We start from the raw sequence: 13393 nt of genomic DNA on the forward strand, positions 1-13393 counted from the left end.
CACTTTCAGCCTCTTGCATCAGATGTGGTCATCCTGGCTGTTTGTCAGGAAACTATTCATCTATTAACAGCACTGGGCATGTGTTCCTGGGATAGACATAGCTTGTCCATCCACAACATCTCTTTATATAAGTATTGTTATTTCATATACTGTAGATCATCTTGTGCCTATATAACCTAGTTAGTAACCTAGTTAGTTTATTCTTATTCCCCGAACTGAATAGATAAAGTTGTGTTGTCATAGCTAGTTACAAGGCTGAGTAGGAGCCATAGACGTTAGAGAATAAGAGCATGCCAGACAGCTGCCGTAATGCCATTCCAGCACCCAGCCCTTCTCTCTGTGAATGGCTGTGGTTTCCCCCCTTTATTCAATCAGTCATTGCACAGATTTGGGCAGTGAGCAGGCAACCGGCAGCTAAAATAGACACCATTGTTCTGAAAACTGACTAATGAATGACAAAAAAGGGGGAAAGAAGGCCGTGAGGCGGGAAGAGGAGGAGGTGAGGGGAGGTCATCCATTGTTCCTTGTTGCCTATTTTTTCCCTCGGTCTTCCCATGGGATGGTTGTTTGTTATGGAGGGCCCAGTGCGGCTTTGTTAGCTAGCCTGCTTTGAGGTCAGTAAAGCTGGGATGGTGCCAAATCTCACCTCCCACACCGCCCCTGGGTTTCACTCACTTTAATGTAATACACAGAGGAAACAGATAGATGTTGAGGGAGAAGCCAGCTGTTTTCTTGGCCTAGTCTAAGGGTATGCTTTCCTCTGTCTTTAAAGAGCTTTGTCCAGATTTCAACAGACACTAGATATTTATTCACGGAACCCGTTGTGCGCTAGTCTTCCTCTATCAGAAGAGACTGCTGGATAGTAGACCATCATTGTAAAATAACTGACAGTTTCTTAACTGACTTAACTGATTTTTTTTTTTAAATGGACCAGAGTGTGTTTATTTGTTTATATTTCTATGTTTTTCTCCATTAATTTTACAAAAGCTTTATTTATAAAATGTAAATATTTCAATTTAGAGTATATCAAAATTGCATCATGAAATAAGTCATAAAAAGTTCTTAAGCAAATATACAATTCTAAACATATTTGTCAATTAGTTTTATTTTTCCATGTACGTTTTTTGTGCATTTCTACAGAGAACACTAGCCAAAAAACAACGTGTTTTTTGCCGTAATCGTAAACAAAGCATAGCTAATATGGCACCATGTTGTTTTATTGTCTGTTAGTTATATTTGTGACACTGTATTGTGAAATGCTTTATTAAAATGAAGGCAAGCTGTTCTTCTAGGATTTCAAACCATGCACTGCTGCTTGTAGTGTTTGTAGATGGGCTAATAAAAAATCTATAGAAAAATGGCTATTCAAACAAACTTGTAAAATGTACAAAAATGGCCCTCAATGTCTTGAAATGGAGTAGGTACACTGGTGGTTAGTGTCAGCAGGGTGTGCACCATGGCACAACTTTGGTTTTTGAAAACAGCATAAATATTTGACGGTCCATGCCATCTCGCATCCTTGGGACGTCCCTATCCCATTGAAGTTGACATTTTAAATGGTGTAGGTAAGGGTTCTGGTTATAGTTATAGTTAGGGTTAAGGTAAGGGTAGGGGTTAGGGTTTAGGGTTGGAACATCCCAGGGATCCCAGAGAGCACTGAATTGTCATGACATTCTGTGACATAGTACATTCATTTCATTTACTTTTCACTATAAGGATCAATGTGAATCAATGCTCAAATTCAAAGCCTGTAAAGTGTAAATATTATTACACTCTCAATAACACTTGTTACTTCTACTTTACTCCTTATAGAAACCATGCTGAAATTGTTCCTATTCTTCCCCAGATGACCAGGAGTCTTCCTCATCTTCAGAACCTTCAGAAGTAACATTCACACCCCCTACCACATCTCTACACACCAGCTGCTTCACCTGTGAGGGCATCTGTTTGTCCTCTTCTTCAAGGGTGGAAGCTTTAGGTGTGTCACTGTCCATCTTTGTGTTCCAATTGGCCGCCTGTGGATTCCAAATCCACCCAGGATAGGTTATCAGCCAAGGCTAGGTTCTGGTTGGGTAGCTCGGTCACATGGTCATATGGCTCATCCGGTTGATAGGGGGCTCCTGTCTCCAGATTGGAACCCCAGAAGTTGCTGTGTACACCAGAGCTGAGGAAGCTGTGGAGGTCCCGGCCTTTGCTGTCAGTTTTGGATGATCTCTCTGAGTCTCTCTTGTGACCTGTAAAAGGATCTCCAGATTCCAGGTGTTTGTTTGGACTTTCGAAGACTTCCCATTTGTCTGTCTGAAGACATTCATGACTTGCCTGATAGCTAGTGACCTCCTCTGCAGAATGTTCTATAAGAGCATTGCAATCCTCATAGTGAGAGACCGCCACATCTAACAAATCTGCAGTTAGATTTGCGTCGTTGACAGGTTGCAAATACTGGCTTGCATTTGGAGACTCATCATCTGTGCTGTTGGACTCTTCTATATCCGAGTTGTTCATGTTGGTTTGACTCTCAGGCCTGCTGTTTAAACTGCTGTGGATAGAATGGCTTTCAGTAAAGTCTGCATGAGTCAGCATAGAAAGGTTCTGGTCATCCTCTCCTTCTATTTGGTCTGGTACAGCTTCAGTTCTCAGTTCCCCACTGAAGACTTTACCTTGAGCCAAATATTCTGCTTTGGATATTTCTACTGAACTTTCTCTAAGAGATGTGTGTTCAGGTGTCGATCGGATCCTAGAGTGCATTGAATACATAACCTCTGAGGAAATCCACTCTGGCTCAGATTGATTCAGTTTCTCTCCACCTGAGGGTATATGCTCTGGCTCAGATTGATTCAGTTCCTCTCCACCTGAAGGTATATACTCTGGATCAGATTGATTCATTTTCTCGTCGTCTGAGGGTATATGGTCTGGCTCAGATTGATTCAGTTTCTCTTCACCTGAGGGTATATACTCTGACTCAGATGGATTCATTTTCTCGTCGTCTGAGGGTATATGGTCTTGCTCAGATTGATTCAGTTTCTCTTCACCTGAGGGTATATACTCTGACTCAGATGGATTCATTTTCTCGTCGTCTGAGGGTATATGGTCTTGCTCAGATTGATTCAGTTTCTCTTCACCTGAGGGTATATACTCTGACTCAGATTGATTCATTTTCTCGTCGTCTGAGGGTATATGGTCTTGCTCAGATTGATTCAGTTTCTCTCCACCTAAAGGTATATGCTCTTGCTCATACTGATTCAGTTTCTCTCCACCTGAAGGAATGTACTGATCTTCAGATTGATTCAGTTTCTCTCTGTCTGAAGGTATATTCTCTTGCTCGGATTGATTCATTTTCTCTCCGTCTGAGGGTATATTTTCTTGTGCATATGAATTCGGTTTCTCTCCGCCTGAAGTTATATACTCTTGTTCAGATTGATTCAGTTTCTCTCCACCTAAGGGTATATTCTCTTGCTCAGTGTGATTCAGTTTCTCTCCATCTGAGGGTATATGTTCTTGCTCAGATTGATTTATGTTCTCTCTGCCTGAGGGTATATACTCTGGCTCAGATTGATTCAGTTTCTCTCTGCCTAAAGGTATATGCTCTTGTTCAGATTGAATTAGTTTTTCTCCACCTAAAGGTATATTATCTTGCTCGGTGAGATTCAGTTTCTCTCCGTCTGAGGGTATATGTTCTTGCTCATATAGATTCAGTTTCTCTCCGCCTGAGGGTATATACTCTTGTTCAGACGGATTCAGTATCTTTCCGTTTGAAGGTATATGCACTTGCTCAGATTGATTCAGTTTCTCTCTGCCTGAGGGTATATACTCTGGCTCGGATTGATTCATTTTCTCTCCATCTGAGGGTAAATACTCTTGTTCAGATTGATTCAGTTTCTCTCCGCTTAAAGGTATATTCTCTTGCTTGGATTGATTCAGTTTCTCTTCGTCTGAGGGTATATGGTCTTGCTCGGATTGACACATTTTCTCTCCTCCTGAAGTTATATACTCTGGCTCGGATTGATTCAGTTTCTCTCCGTCTGAGGGTATATACTCTTGTTCAGATTGATTTAGTTTCTCTCTGCCTGAATTTAAATAATCTTGCTCGGATTGATTCAGTTTCTCGCCGCCTGACGTCGTATGCTCTTGCTCAGATTGATTCAGTCTCACTGAGTGTATCTGGTCTACCTCCTCACTGTATAATATGTCTTGTGTCTGGGAAAGTTCAGTGTGAGACTCAATTTGAAGACTCAGTACTGACTCGCTCTCAATCATCTGCCCATTAAAGTGTTCACTGTAACTGGATATAGATAAATTCTCTAACTCTTGCTCCACCAATCTATCAATTCTTTCTTCATTATAGTCCTCATCAGAGCACATCATGGAGTACTCTCCAGGTTCTGTAAGTTCCTCATAGGATTGCTCCTCTTCTGTCTTCTGAATCAACTGATCTACAGCATTCTCCTCATCATTCTCCTGTGTAGCATGCTCCTTTGTTTGGCTAGCATCCATGTCCTCTTGGTGAGTAGAGCCCATGTTACTTTCCTGATCTATGACATCCCCTTCTGACTCTTCATACAGATCCTCCATGGTGTCAAACTGTTTGGACTTGCCTTCGCCCCAGGTGCCTGTTCCTGTCTGGCAAACCTCCCTGTCCTCTTCACCATCACTGGAGTCACTTTCGCCCATGTGTGAAGCCTGAGTGTTGGCATCCGTCTCGTCACTCTTGTAACGGATCAGGGGGTGTGTGTCGGCCAGTGTGTTGTCCTGAGCGTAGCTGTCACCTTCTAGCTCAGCCCTCCATGAAACAGAAGTATTTTGACAGTAGTTTTCCTCATCATGATCCTCTTTGTCATTGTCGGATATATTCAGTTTCTCTCTGCCTAAAGGTATATGCTCTTGCTCGAATTGATTCAGTTTCTCTACATTTGAAGGTATATGCTCTTGATCAGACCGATTGGGTTGGGTTTCTCTGTTATTACACATCTCTTCCTCTTTCATATGATCCTTTCCTTCTTTCCAATCATCCATTCTTTCTCTAATTCCATTCTCTTCATTGTATCCTCCCACTCTATCCCATTCATCATTTACATCCCCATTGGGGTGCAATGCATATTGTTCCTCACGTTTATTAGACATATCATGTTCATCATCCCCTTTTGTGATATTTATATCACCTTCCTCCAGTCTTTCAACATGGTGAAATACTTCTTCTGACCAGTGAGAAGCTTGAGCAGATTCATATGACATAATCGCCTCTCGGTTGAACTTATCGATTCTTTCTGTCACACAATTTTCCATTTTGAACCCTGCCAATCTTTCACAATCATCCTTACCATACCCATAGGGGCGCAATTCATCTTCCAATTGCTCGTCATCTTTGTTAGACATATCATTTTCATCATCCTCTTTTGTGAGATTAATAACATCTTCCTCCACTCTTTTAACATGGTGAAATGCATCTTCTGAACCTTGGGAGGCTTGAATAGATGCATATGACGTATTGTCCTCTTGGTTGAACTCTATTGGCTTGTTGTAACTTTTCCCCGCCCCATACTCGAAAGCTTGACTGCTTGTGAAGGTCTCAAATGCATGTTCTAGCACTGATTTAGTTTCAGACTCCAAGCCTTCTTTTCCCACCCATTCAGCATCTTTCCTTGCTGTTTCAAGATCTCTTTCCTCCAATGCATTCATGGGACCGTAAGGCAGATCTAGTAGAGGTTCCTCTTTTTCAGAAGACATTTCATAAGGTACATCATTATCATCATTCGCTGAGAAAGCAGAATGTGCCCCTGTCACTGAACCTGCTCTCTCATAGCTCACTGAAGGGCTGTAGAGCTCTTGAGCATCAGTGCTGAACACAGTTGGCATACTGAAGCTGGTCTCAACCTGGTGACTCATGGCAGATTCCAGAACTGGTTTGTCTTCAGCAACCCAGGTTCTGACTATGTTCTGATCCTCTTCCTCCTTTTCTAAATCCCACATGGATTGTTCCTTATGGTCAGATCCAAGCCAAGATACAACATCAGCTCCTGCCTCTTCAGTGGGAGGTGAGAGAGGCTCAGCATAGTTGACTTCTTCATGGACATCCTGGGGTCTGAAGTGGTCGACTGAAATTCCATTCTGTGGTACTCTGGGGTAAGGCGTTGACCAACTTACCTGCCGGTTGGACCCTAAGTCAAAGTCAACATGCTCTTCCTCTGTCTTTCGACAACTCTCAGGTGTTTCGTTCAGGGTTACCCGGTTTTGAGTCCAGATTGGTGATGCGGACATCATTGTTACATTGGATCGTGGGCTTGCTCTATGGATGGTAGAGATGGGACTGATCATGTGACTGGTAGCCAGCTGTGTCTGGAAGCTTTGCTTAACCCCTCGAGAGCTGGGCACTCCATCTGTGAATGACATAGGAAGATTATTGAATAGGTAGACCATGCATAATGGTAATGGGTAGGCCACAGGCCAGGGACTATCGTAGATAGACATCAATAAAGTTGAAATGACACTGACAATAATCTTGACAGTACCAGGAAACATTCACCAATGCTTTGATTGCTTTTTGATTGCAAATCTCTGCCTATTCCAAAATGTCTTCAGTTTTATCTTAGGTTGACAGATCTCGAAATTCCATCCCAAAGGCAATATTAGGAGACATGTTCTCCTGAGGTTAGACAGTAATGGAAAGATATCGATCATGACTTCCTTCCCCTCCAGTCTGAGTTACCGGAAAGCAAAGCCATATGGCTCAATGACCTTTGGGGGCCCTCTTAGGTAGCTTGTGTTACAGAGCACAAAGCGCCTAGCTCAGCCCCCTAACCAACCCGCACCATCCCCCAGTCTTTTTGGTCTAATGTGATTATATACAGTACAATAGAGTCAGGACTCGCCTACCTTAAGGATAAGATAGATGCCTCTTGGTTTTGAGTAAAATTATACAGTAACAGGAATACATGTCATGGAGGTGATGGCTTTGACGCCTATCAATATCATGCATTACAACACAGTCACTGATATAGCTGGTTGATTTCTGCATGAAGTGATCATTTACCAGATGTGTAGCTACTCCTTAGCTGATTTGTTGAAGAGAAATCCCCCATCAGACTTTCATTGTCCAGTAAAGCTCTGAAGGAAAATAACAGACATAGACAAATGAGAGAAGGATTCATGAAAGGAGAGTGATGTAATATGTTTTGCATCACTATCTAGAAAATCTTATGTCCTGGTTAGAAGCAGCTTGAATACTAATGTGACGAATAACCAAGATCATTTTAGTTTGGCCACACTAGGGGGTTTTCTGAAATAAGTGTCGTAGGGTGGGGTCAGAGGAGTGAAATGGGAGGGCTTTTGTTGCCAACATGAGATCTGTTGTTATGGAAATGTGGGGACGACATTGTCATTGAAGAGCCGTCTGCAGTGCACACCACTACCATCAATTCCCCCTCTCACATACTCACAGCCTAAAATACAGGCATGCACGCCCTGACATTCTGATTAGCCCAAGCAGAACTAATACCATTTGTATTCACAAATGTGAACCATACCCATTCCAACACACATTCAAACCAGCATCTCTAATGAAACAATACTTTTAAACTGGTGCACATGAATATCTCAATATGATCCCCGAATTACATTCCAAGTGTCGCTCAATGTGTTGTATTGCGTGTTGGGATGTACTGTGTAGGTGCAGAAAATATGAATTTGATGCATTTAGTAAATCTCTTTGAGACTTGCTCTCTGCTTCTCCCCCTGACTCTTATTTCTGTTACTCTAGACACCCATAGTTCATATGTTGGTTATTCCCTGCTGATACCTTGGGGTCACTATGGAGGGGGAAGAGACCAGGGGAAAGAGAAAGACGCCACTATAGAGCCCCATATAAAGTTACCCTGCTCAAGACAGCCGAGACTGGCCTTTTCAAGGGGATGACCTTTAGGCCAGACGGCTGAGCCCTATTGGACAACAGGCCTTGGGCATCTACATATTGTTCCACATTCTCACAGGGGGAGGGGTGAAACGCCATCTTTGAATGAGATAAACTAGACGTCTAAATCAGAATGGACATGGGGCTAATAATGACGGCTTTCTCACAAATAGAAAGGTAGAAAGGTAAATAAAGGAAAAAGAACATGTTTGGAAAATAACTCTTGGAAAAGAAGGGGAAGATATTAGTGAAGATGGGATGAGTGGGACATTTGCCTCAATTTTCATATTCTAATCGACAGGCTTTTTTGCAGACATCAAACATACATGGGCCTGGTGTCACTTTTTCAGCTGTTGCCGCCTTCATCAGAGTATGTTCAAACCAACTTGAGGTGACGCTTTTATTTAAACCTTCCCACACCTCTCTTACATAAAAAATGACACTACCTCTGATCACCTTTGGCTGTGGGCCAATGGTCTTTCATGGCTTCCTCCCCTCGTCTCCTTTTCCTCTACAGCTGATGAGTAAAATAATTGGATGGATGGCCATAATAATACTTTCACCTGTCATGGTCTATCAGATCAGTGGTTGTGAAGAAAAACAGACAAGGAAAACAAGTTAAGACTGAAGTCCAACTTGAGATCCTTATATATAACTAATATTTTCAAGCAAAGCTCCAATTGACATTAATGCATGACTTACTAGTTACCCTTTAGCATTTGGCCCAAAATGTCTATAGTTTAGTGCTAATGGTATGATGAGGGAGGTACTGTAGCATCTGATATATGTACTCTGGCATGTACCGTACCTGTATGTGGCCACCTCCATGCCTAGAGACATCTTCAGCTGCACCAGACCCCTACTTTCTGTCATGAGAGAGTCAATCTGATTTCCCAGCGCCCCCTTCTCCATCTCCAACACCTCCAGATGGGCCTGGGGAACAGGAAAAGGGAAGATAATTGATTAGAAATGGCATTGATGTCATCCAACCATAGCACATGAACAGGTATTGAAGGCACTGAATTCTGGTTCCTGGTCCCATGGCAAGAGCTTATGCCCAGCATAGAACATAGAATGTTCAATGTTGTGTTACCTGCATCTTATGGTTGGGCCTCAGTGTGGACTTTTGACCTTTCTAGACAAATTATGACCTGGAACTAATTCCCTGAGCCCCAGCCTATGCAGAGTCTGTTACGCTCGTCGATGGAAGGATCGGACCAAGGTGCAGCGTGGTAGGCGTACATCTTACTTTATTAGATGACACCGAAAAAACAACAAATACCAAAAAAACGCACAGTTCTGTAGCGCTGTAAAGCAACAGTACAAAAACAAGATCCCACAAACTAAGGTGGGAAAAAGGCTGCCTAAGTATGATCCCCAATCAGAGACAATGATAGACAGCTGCCTCTGATTGGGAACCATACCCGGCAAACAAAGAAATAGAAAAACTAGAATGCCCACCCAAATCACACCCTGACCTAACCAAATAGAGAAATAAAAAGGCTCTCTAAGGTCAGGGCGTGACAGAGTCCAACATGCTGTTTCTGTCCAAACATTTCATTAGCCTTTCAAATGAAAGGGAGCACAATATAAGCCTTCTCAGAGATACTGCGTTGGTGTGTTTCTTCGTCATAGATATCATCAGACTCATTTGGACAAAAACACATCTATGCGTTTTCATAAAATTACCATATTTTCCCCGTTTTTATATTGGGCCATGTCCATTTGAAAAACATTTTGCTATGACTGACATTTCAAACGTTTTGTTTTGCTCTGGTTTGCTCAACTGGAAGCAGCTTTAGCTGTCCTGATTAACTAGCAAGATACACAACAAGCACATTGTCAATTGTCTTTGGACTGAAGTCATTTGAAGGTTCTAAATCCCACACAGCAGTCACATTCAGACAACACACTCAAGACGTTTTAAAGAATGTATGATTATTCAAGTGTCACTCAATATGGAATTTAATAGTATGGTTAGGAATCTCACTTTTATGGCTTCAGTCTCAGTTCAGGTGAACAGGAGTTCTAAATAGTCTAATTGATACTGTTATATGATTGCATTGGAAAATGACACTGTTATAACAAAGTTACCTATGAGATATTGACATGAATAAACCCACACCCATAAATATGCCCACACCAAAGTACCAAGGTCGGCTACTTTAACTGTTCTTACCTGCAGGTTTTGTATTTCTTGCCTCTGCCTGTCTCTCTGTTTGGCCACACTCCTCTCCAGATGCTGCCTTCTATCCTGGACTGATTGCAGCTCATTCTCCAGGGCCTGAAGTTTCAGCTGGCTCTCAATTTTCTCCTGGCCCACCTGGGCCAACCGGGTTCTGGCCTGGTTTAGAGACTCGCCCAGGCTGTCCAACTGGCCCTGAAACACCATGGCCGCCTCATGCCACGCCCTGACAGCCATCTGGGAGTACTCCTCACCCAGGTCCTGGAGGCTGGGTAGCTGGGTTCCCGTTTGGGGTGGAGGGGGTGGCAGTGCAGGTCTGACATGGATTAATGTAGCCTGGAAGCCGGCAACATCTTCCTGGTGGATTTGTATCTGGAACTGGATTTGTTTCTCTAGCTGGCTCACCTTCTCTCTTAACCAGATCTGAGCCCTCTTCTCCTCCTCCATCTCCTTCCTGCTGTCTGCCAGCTTCTTCTTCACCTCCCCATGGGCGTCCGCCTCCCACTGTCTCTGCAGCCCCAGGACTTGGAGCTCCTCACCCAGGCTCCCTAGCTCCAGCTCTACCCGGTCCTTCTCCCTCCAGGCTTCCTCCACCTCCTGCCTGGCCAGGCTCAGCTTGTCCTCCAGGCCCATCCGCCCCCCCTGGCAACTGCCCCTCAGGGCCTGGAGCTCCTGGCTTAGTAGCTTGTTCTCCTCCTCCAGCAGCCTCACTCGGCCCAGGTAGGTCTCCAGGCGCTTGTTGAGGTTCAGCATCTGGAGCTTGTCGTCGGTCCGGTGGCTGTGGTAGTGTCGGAGGCTGTGGAGCTCCATGTCAGAGCGAGAGGGCAGATAGTGATGCTGGTTGAGTAAAGAGGGCCTCACTCTGGAGCGAGCAGTTTATGTCAATGTGTGTGAGGTGCTGATTCGGTCTCTCTCCAAGCCTGTGTGTGAGGGTCAGAATGTGCTATGAGGCTGCTTGCCTCCTGTAGTGTGAGTGCTGGTGAGATACTTTCCTTTCATACTGGAATTAATGCAAGGGTAGGGCAGAGGGGAAGAAAGGGGAGGAGGGATGGAGAGGAGGGAAGAGAGGGAGGTGGGAGTGAGCAGTGATGTCATTTAGGGGTTAACTCTAGCACTGCTGGAGTGTCTTCTGCTTCTTATTCACTGGGAGAAATTCACATTTTGATTGAATGATATCTGTTACCTCTCTACAAGTACATATTCAGTTATTTTTATGAAATCATGTATTTCTTTCACCAATTTTTTATCTGATACACACATATTGTGCGTAATTGTGAGACTACTGAATGTAATATGTAAGGCTAAATGCAATAGCATGAATACAATACTCTATGATGAATAGACTTGACGGGAAGACTAGAGGAAACATTTATATTTGTACTAAGACAACTCTGATTGTCACACATGTGATGTAGATTTAGAAATTATAGGCTAAATCAATCTAATTAGATAATTGATTGACTTAATAAAGGATAGACTGCCATCGTGATTAAAAAAGTGATGTAGCTACTATTCAGACCACTTTTGGCCTTTCTACTACCATCTGGTGACAGTATTTCAACATTGCAGCAGCCCCACGTCTACAGTGAGGGAAAAAAGTATTTGATCCCCTGCTGATTTTGTACGTTTGCCCACTGACAAAGAAATGATCAGTCTATACTTTTAATGGTAGGTTTATTTGAACAGTGAGAGACAGAATAACAACAAAAAAATCCTGAAAAACGCATGTCAAAAATGTTATAAATTGATTTGCATTTTAATGAGGGAAATAAGTATTTGACCCCCTCTCAATCAGAAAGATTTCTGGCTCCCAGGTGTCTTTTATACAGGTAACGAGCTGAGATTAGGAGCACACTCTTAAAGGGAGTGCTCCTAATCTCAGCTTGTTACCTGTATAAAAGACACCTGTCCACAGAAGCAATCAATCAATCAGATTCCAAACTCTCCACCATGGCCAAGACCAAAGAGCTCCCCAAGGATGTAAGGGACAAGATTGTAGACCTACACAAGGCTGGAATGGGCTACAAGACCATCGCCAAGCAGCTTGGTGAGAAAGTGACAACAGTTGGTGAGATTATTCACAAATGGAAGAAACACAAAAGAACTATCAATCTCCCTCGGCCTGGGGCTCCATGCAAGATCTCACCTCGTGGAGTTGCAATGATTATGAGAACGGTGAGGAATCATCCCAGAACTACACGGGAGGATCTGGTCAATGATCTCAAGGCAGCTGGGACCATAGTCACCAAGAAAACAATTGGTAACACACTACGCCGTGAAGGACTGAAATCCTGCAGCGCCTGCAAGGTCCCCCTGCTCAAGAAAGCACAAATACATGCCCGTCTGAAGTTTGCCAATGAACATCTGAATGATTCAGAGGACAACTGGGTGAAAGTGTTGTGGTCAGATGAGACCAAAATGGAGCACTTTGGCATCAACTGAACTCGCCGTGTTTGGAGGAGGAGGAATGCTGCCTATGACCCCAAGAACACCATCCCCACCGTCAAACATGTAGGTGGAAACATTATGCTTTGGGGGTGTTTTTCTGCTAAGGGGACAGGACAACTTCACCGCATCAAAGGGACGATGGACAGGGCCATGTACCGTCAAATCTTGGGTGAGAACCTCCTTCCCTCAGCCAGGGCATTGAAAATGGGTCGTTGATGGGTATTCCAGCATGACAATGACCCAAAACACACGGCCAGAGCAACAAAGGAGTGGCTCAAGAAGAAGCACATTAAGGTCCTGGAGTGGCCTAGCCAGTCTCCAGACCTTAATCCCATAGAAAATCTGTGGAGGGAGCTGAAGGTTCGAGTTGCCAAACGTCAGCCTCGAAACCTTAATGACTTGGAGAAGATCTGCAAAGAGGAGTGGGACAAAATCCCTCCTGAGATGTGTGCAAACCTGGTGGCCAACTACAAGAAACGTCTGACCTTTGTGATTGCCAACAAGGGTTCTGCCACCAAGTACTAAGTCATGTTTTGCAGAGGGGTCAAATACTGATTTCCCTCATTAAAATGCAAATCAATTTATAACATTTTTGACATGCGTTTTTCTGGATTTTTTTGTTGTTATTCTGTCTCTCACTGTTCAAATAAACCTACCATTAAAATTATAGACTGATCATTTCTTTGTCAGTGGGCAAACGTACAAAATCAGCAGGGGATCAAATACTTTTTTCCCTCACTGTATATGGTAACAACTCCACTTCAACCTCGTGAAGATCTATTGCAGACATATGGGAAATGAATTACAGACAAATGAGAAACGCATTACAACATTTTCTGAAGTCTTACCAAATCAGTGTA

At 43.3% G+C, this 13393-nt stretch overlaps 1 protein-coding gene across 2 annotated transcripts; it reads right to left on the reverse strand.

The window, feature by feature from the left end:
- Window positions 1-1087: 1087 nt before the first annotated feature.
- nes (nestin) lies at window positions 1088-11075 on the reverse strand. 2 transcript variants are annotated; one of them, XM_014162031.3, is made up of 4 exons: window positions 10080-11075; window positions 8709-8833; window positions 7025-7098; window positions 1088-6371 (listed from the first exon to the last, which is right to left on the reverse strand). In XM_014162031.3, the coding sequence occupies exons 1-4, from the start codon at window positions 10893-10895 to the stop codon at window positions 1984-1986; spliced, it is 5403 nt and encodes a 1800-aa protein (XP_014017506.3). In that variant the 5' UTR covers window positions 10896-11075; the 3' UTR covers window positions 1088-1983. The 2 variants fall into 2 exon arrangements, with proteins under 2 accessions (XP_014017506.3, XP_014017509.1); XM_014162034.3 differs by lacking the exon at window positions 7025-7098 and having other exon boundaries at window positions 6210-6371.
- Window positions 11076-13393: the final 2318 nt, after the last annotated feature.

Source organism: Salmo salar, chromosome 02, assembly GCF_965601325.2.
Source record: "Salmo salar chromosome 02, fSalSal1, whole genome shotgun sequence".
NCBI classification, from domain to species: Eukaryota; Metazoa; Chordata; class Actinopteri; order Salmoniformes; family Salmonidae; genus Salmo; species Salmo salar.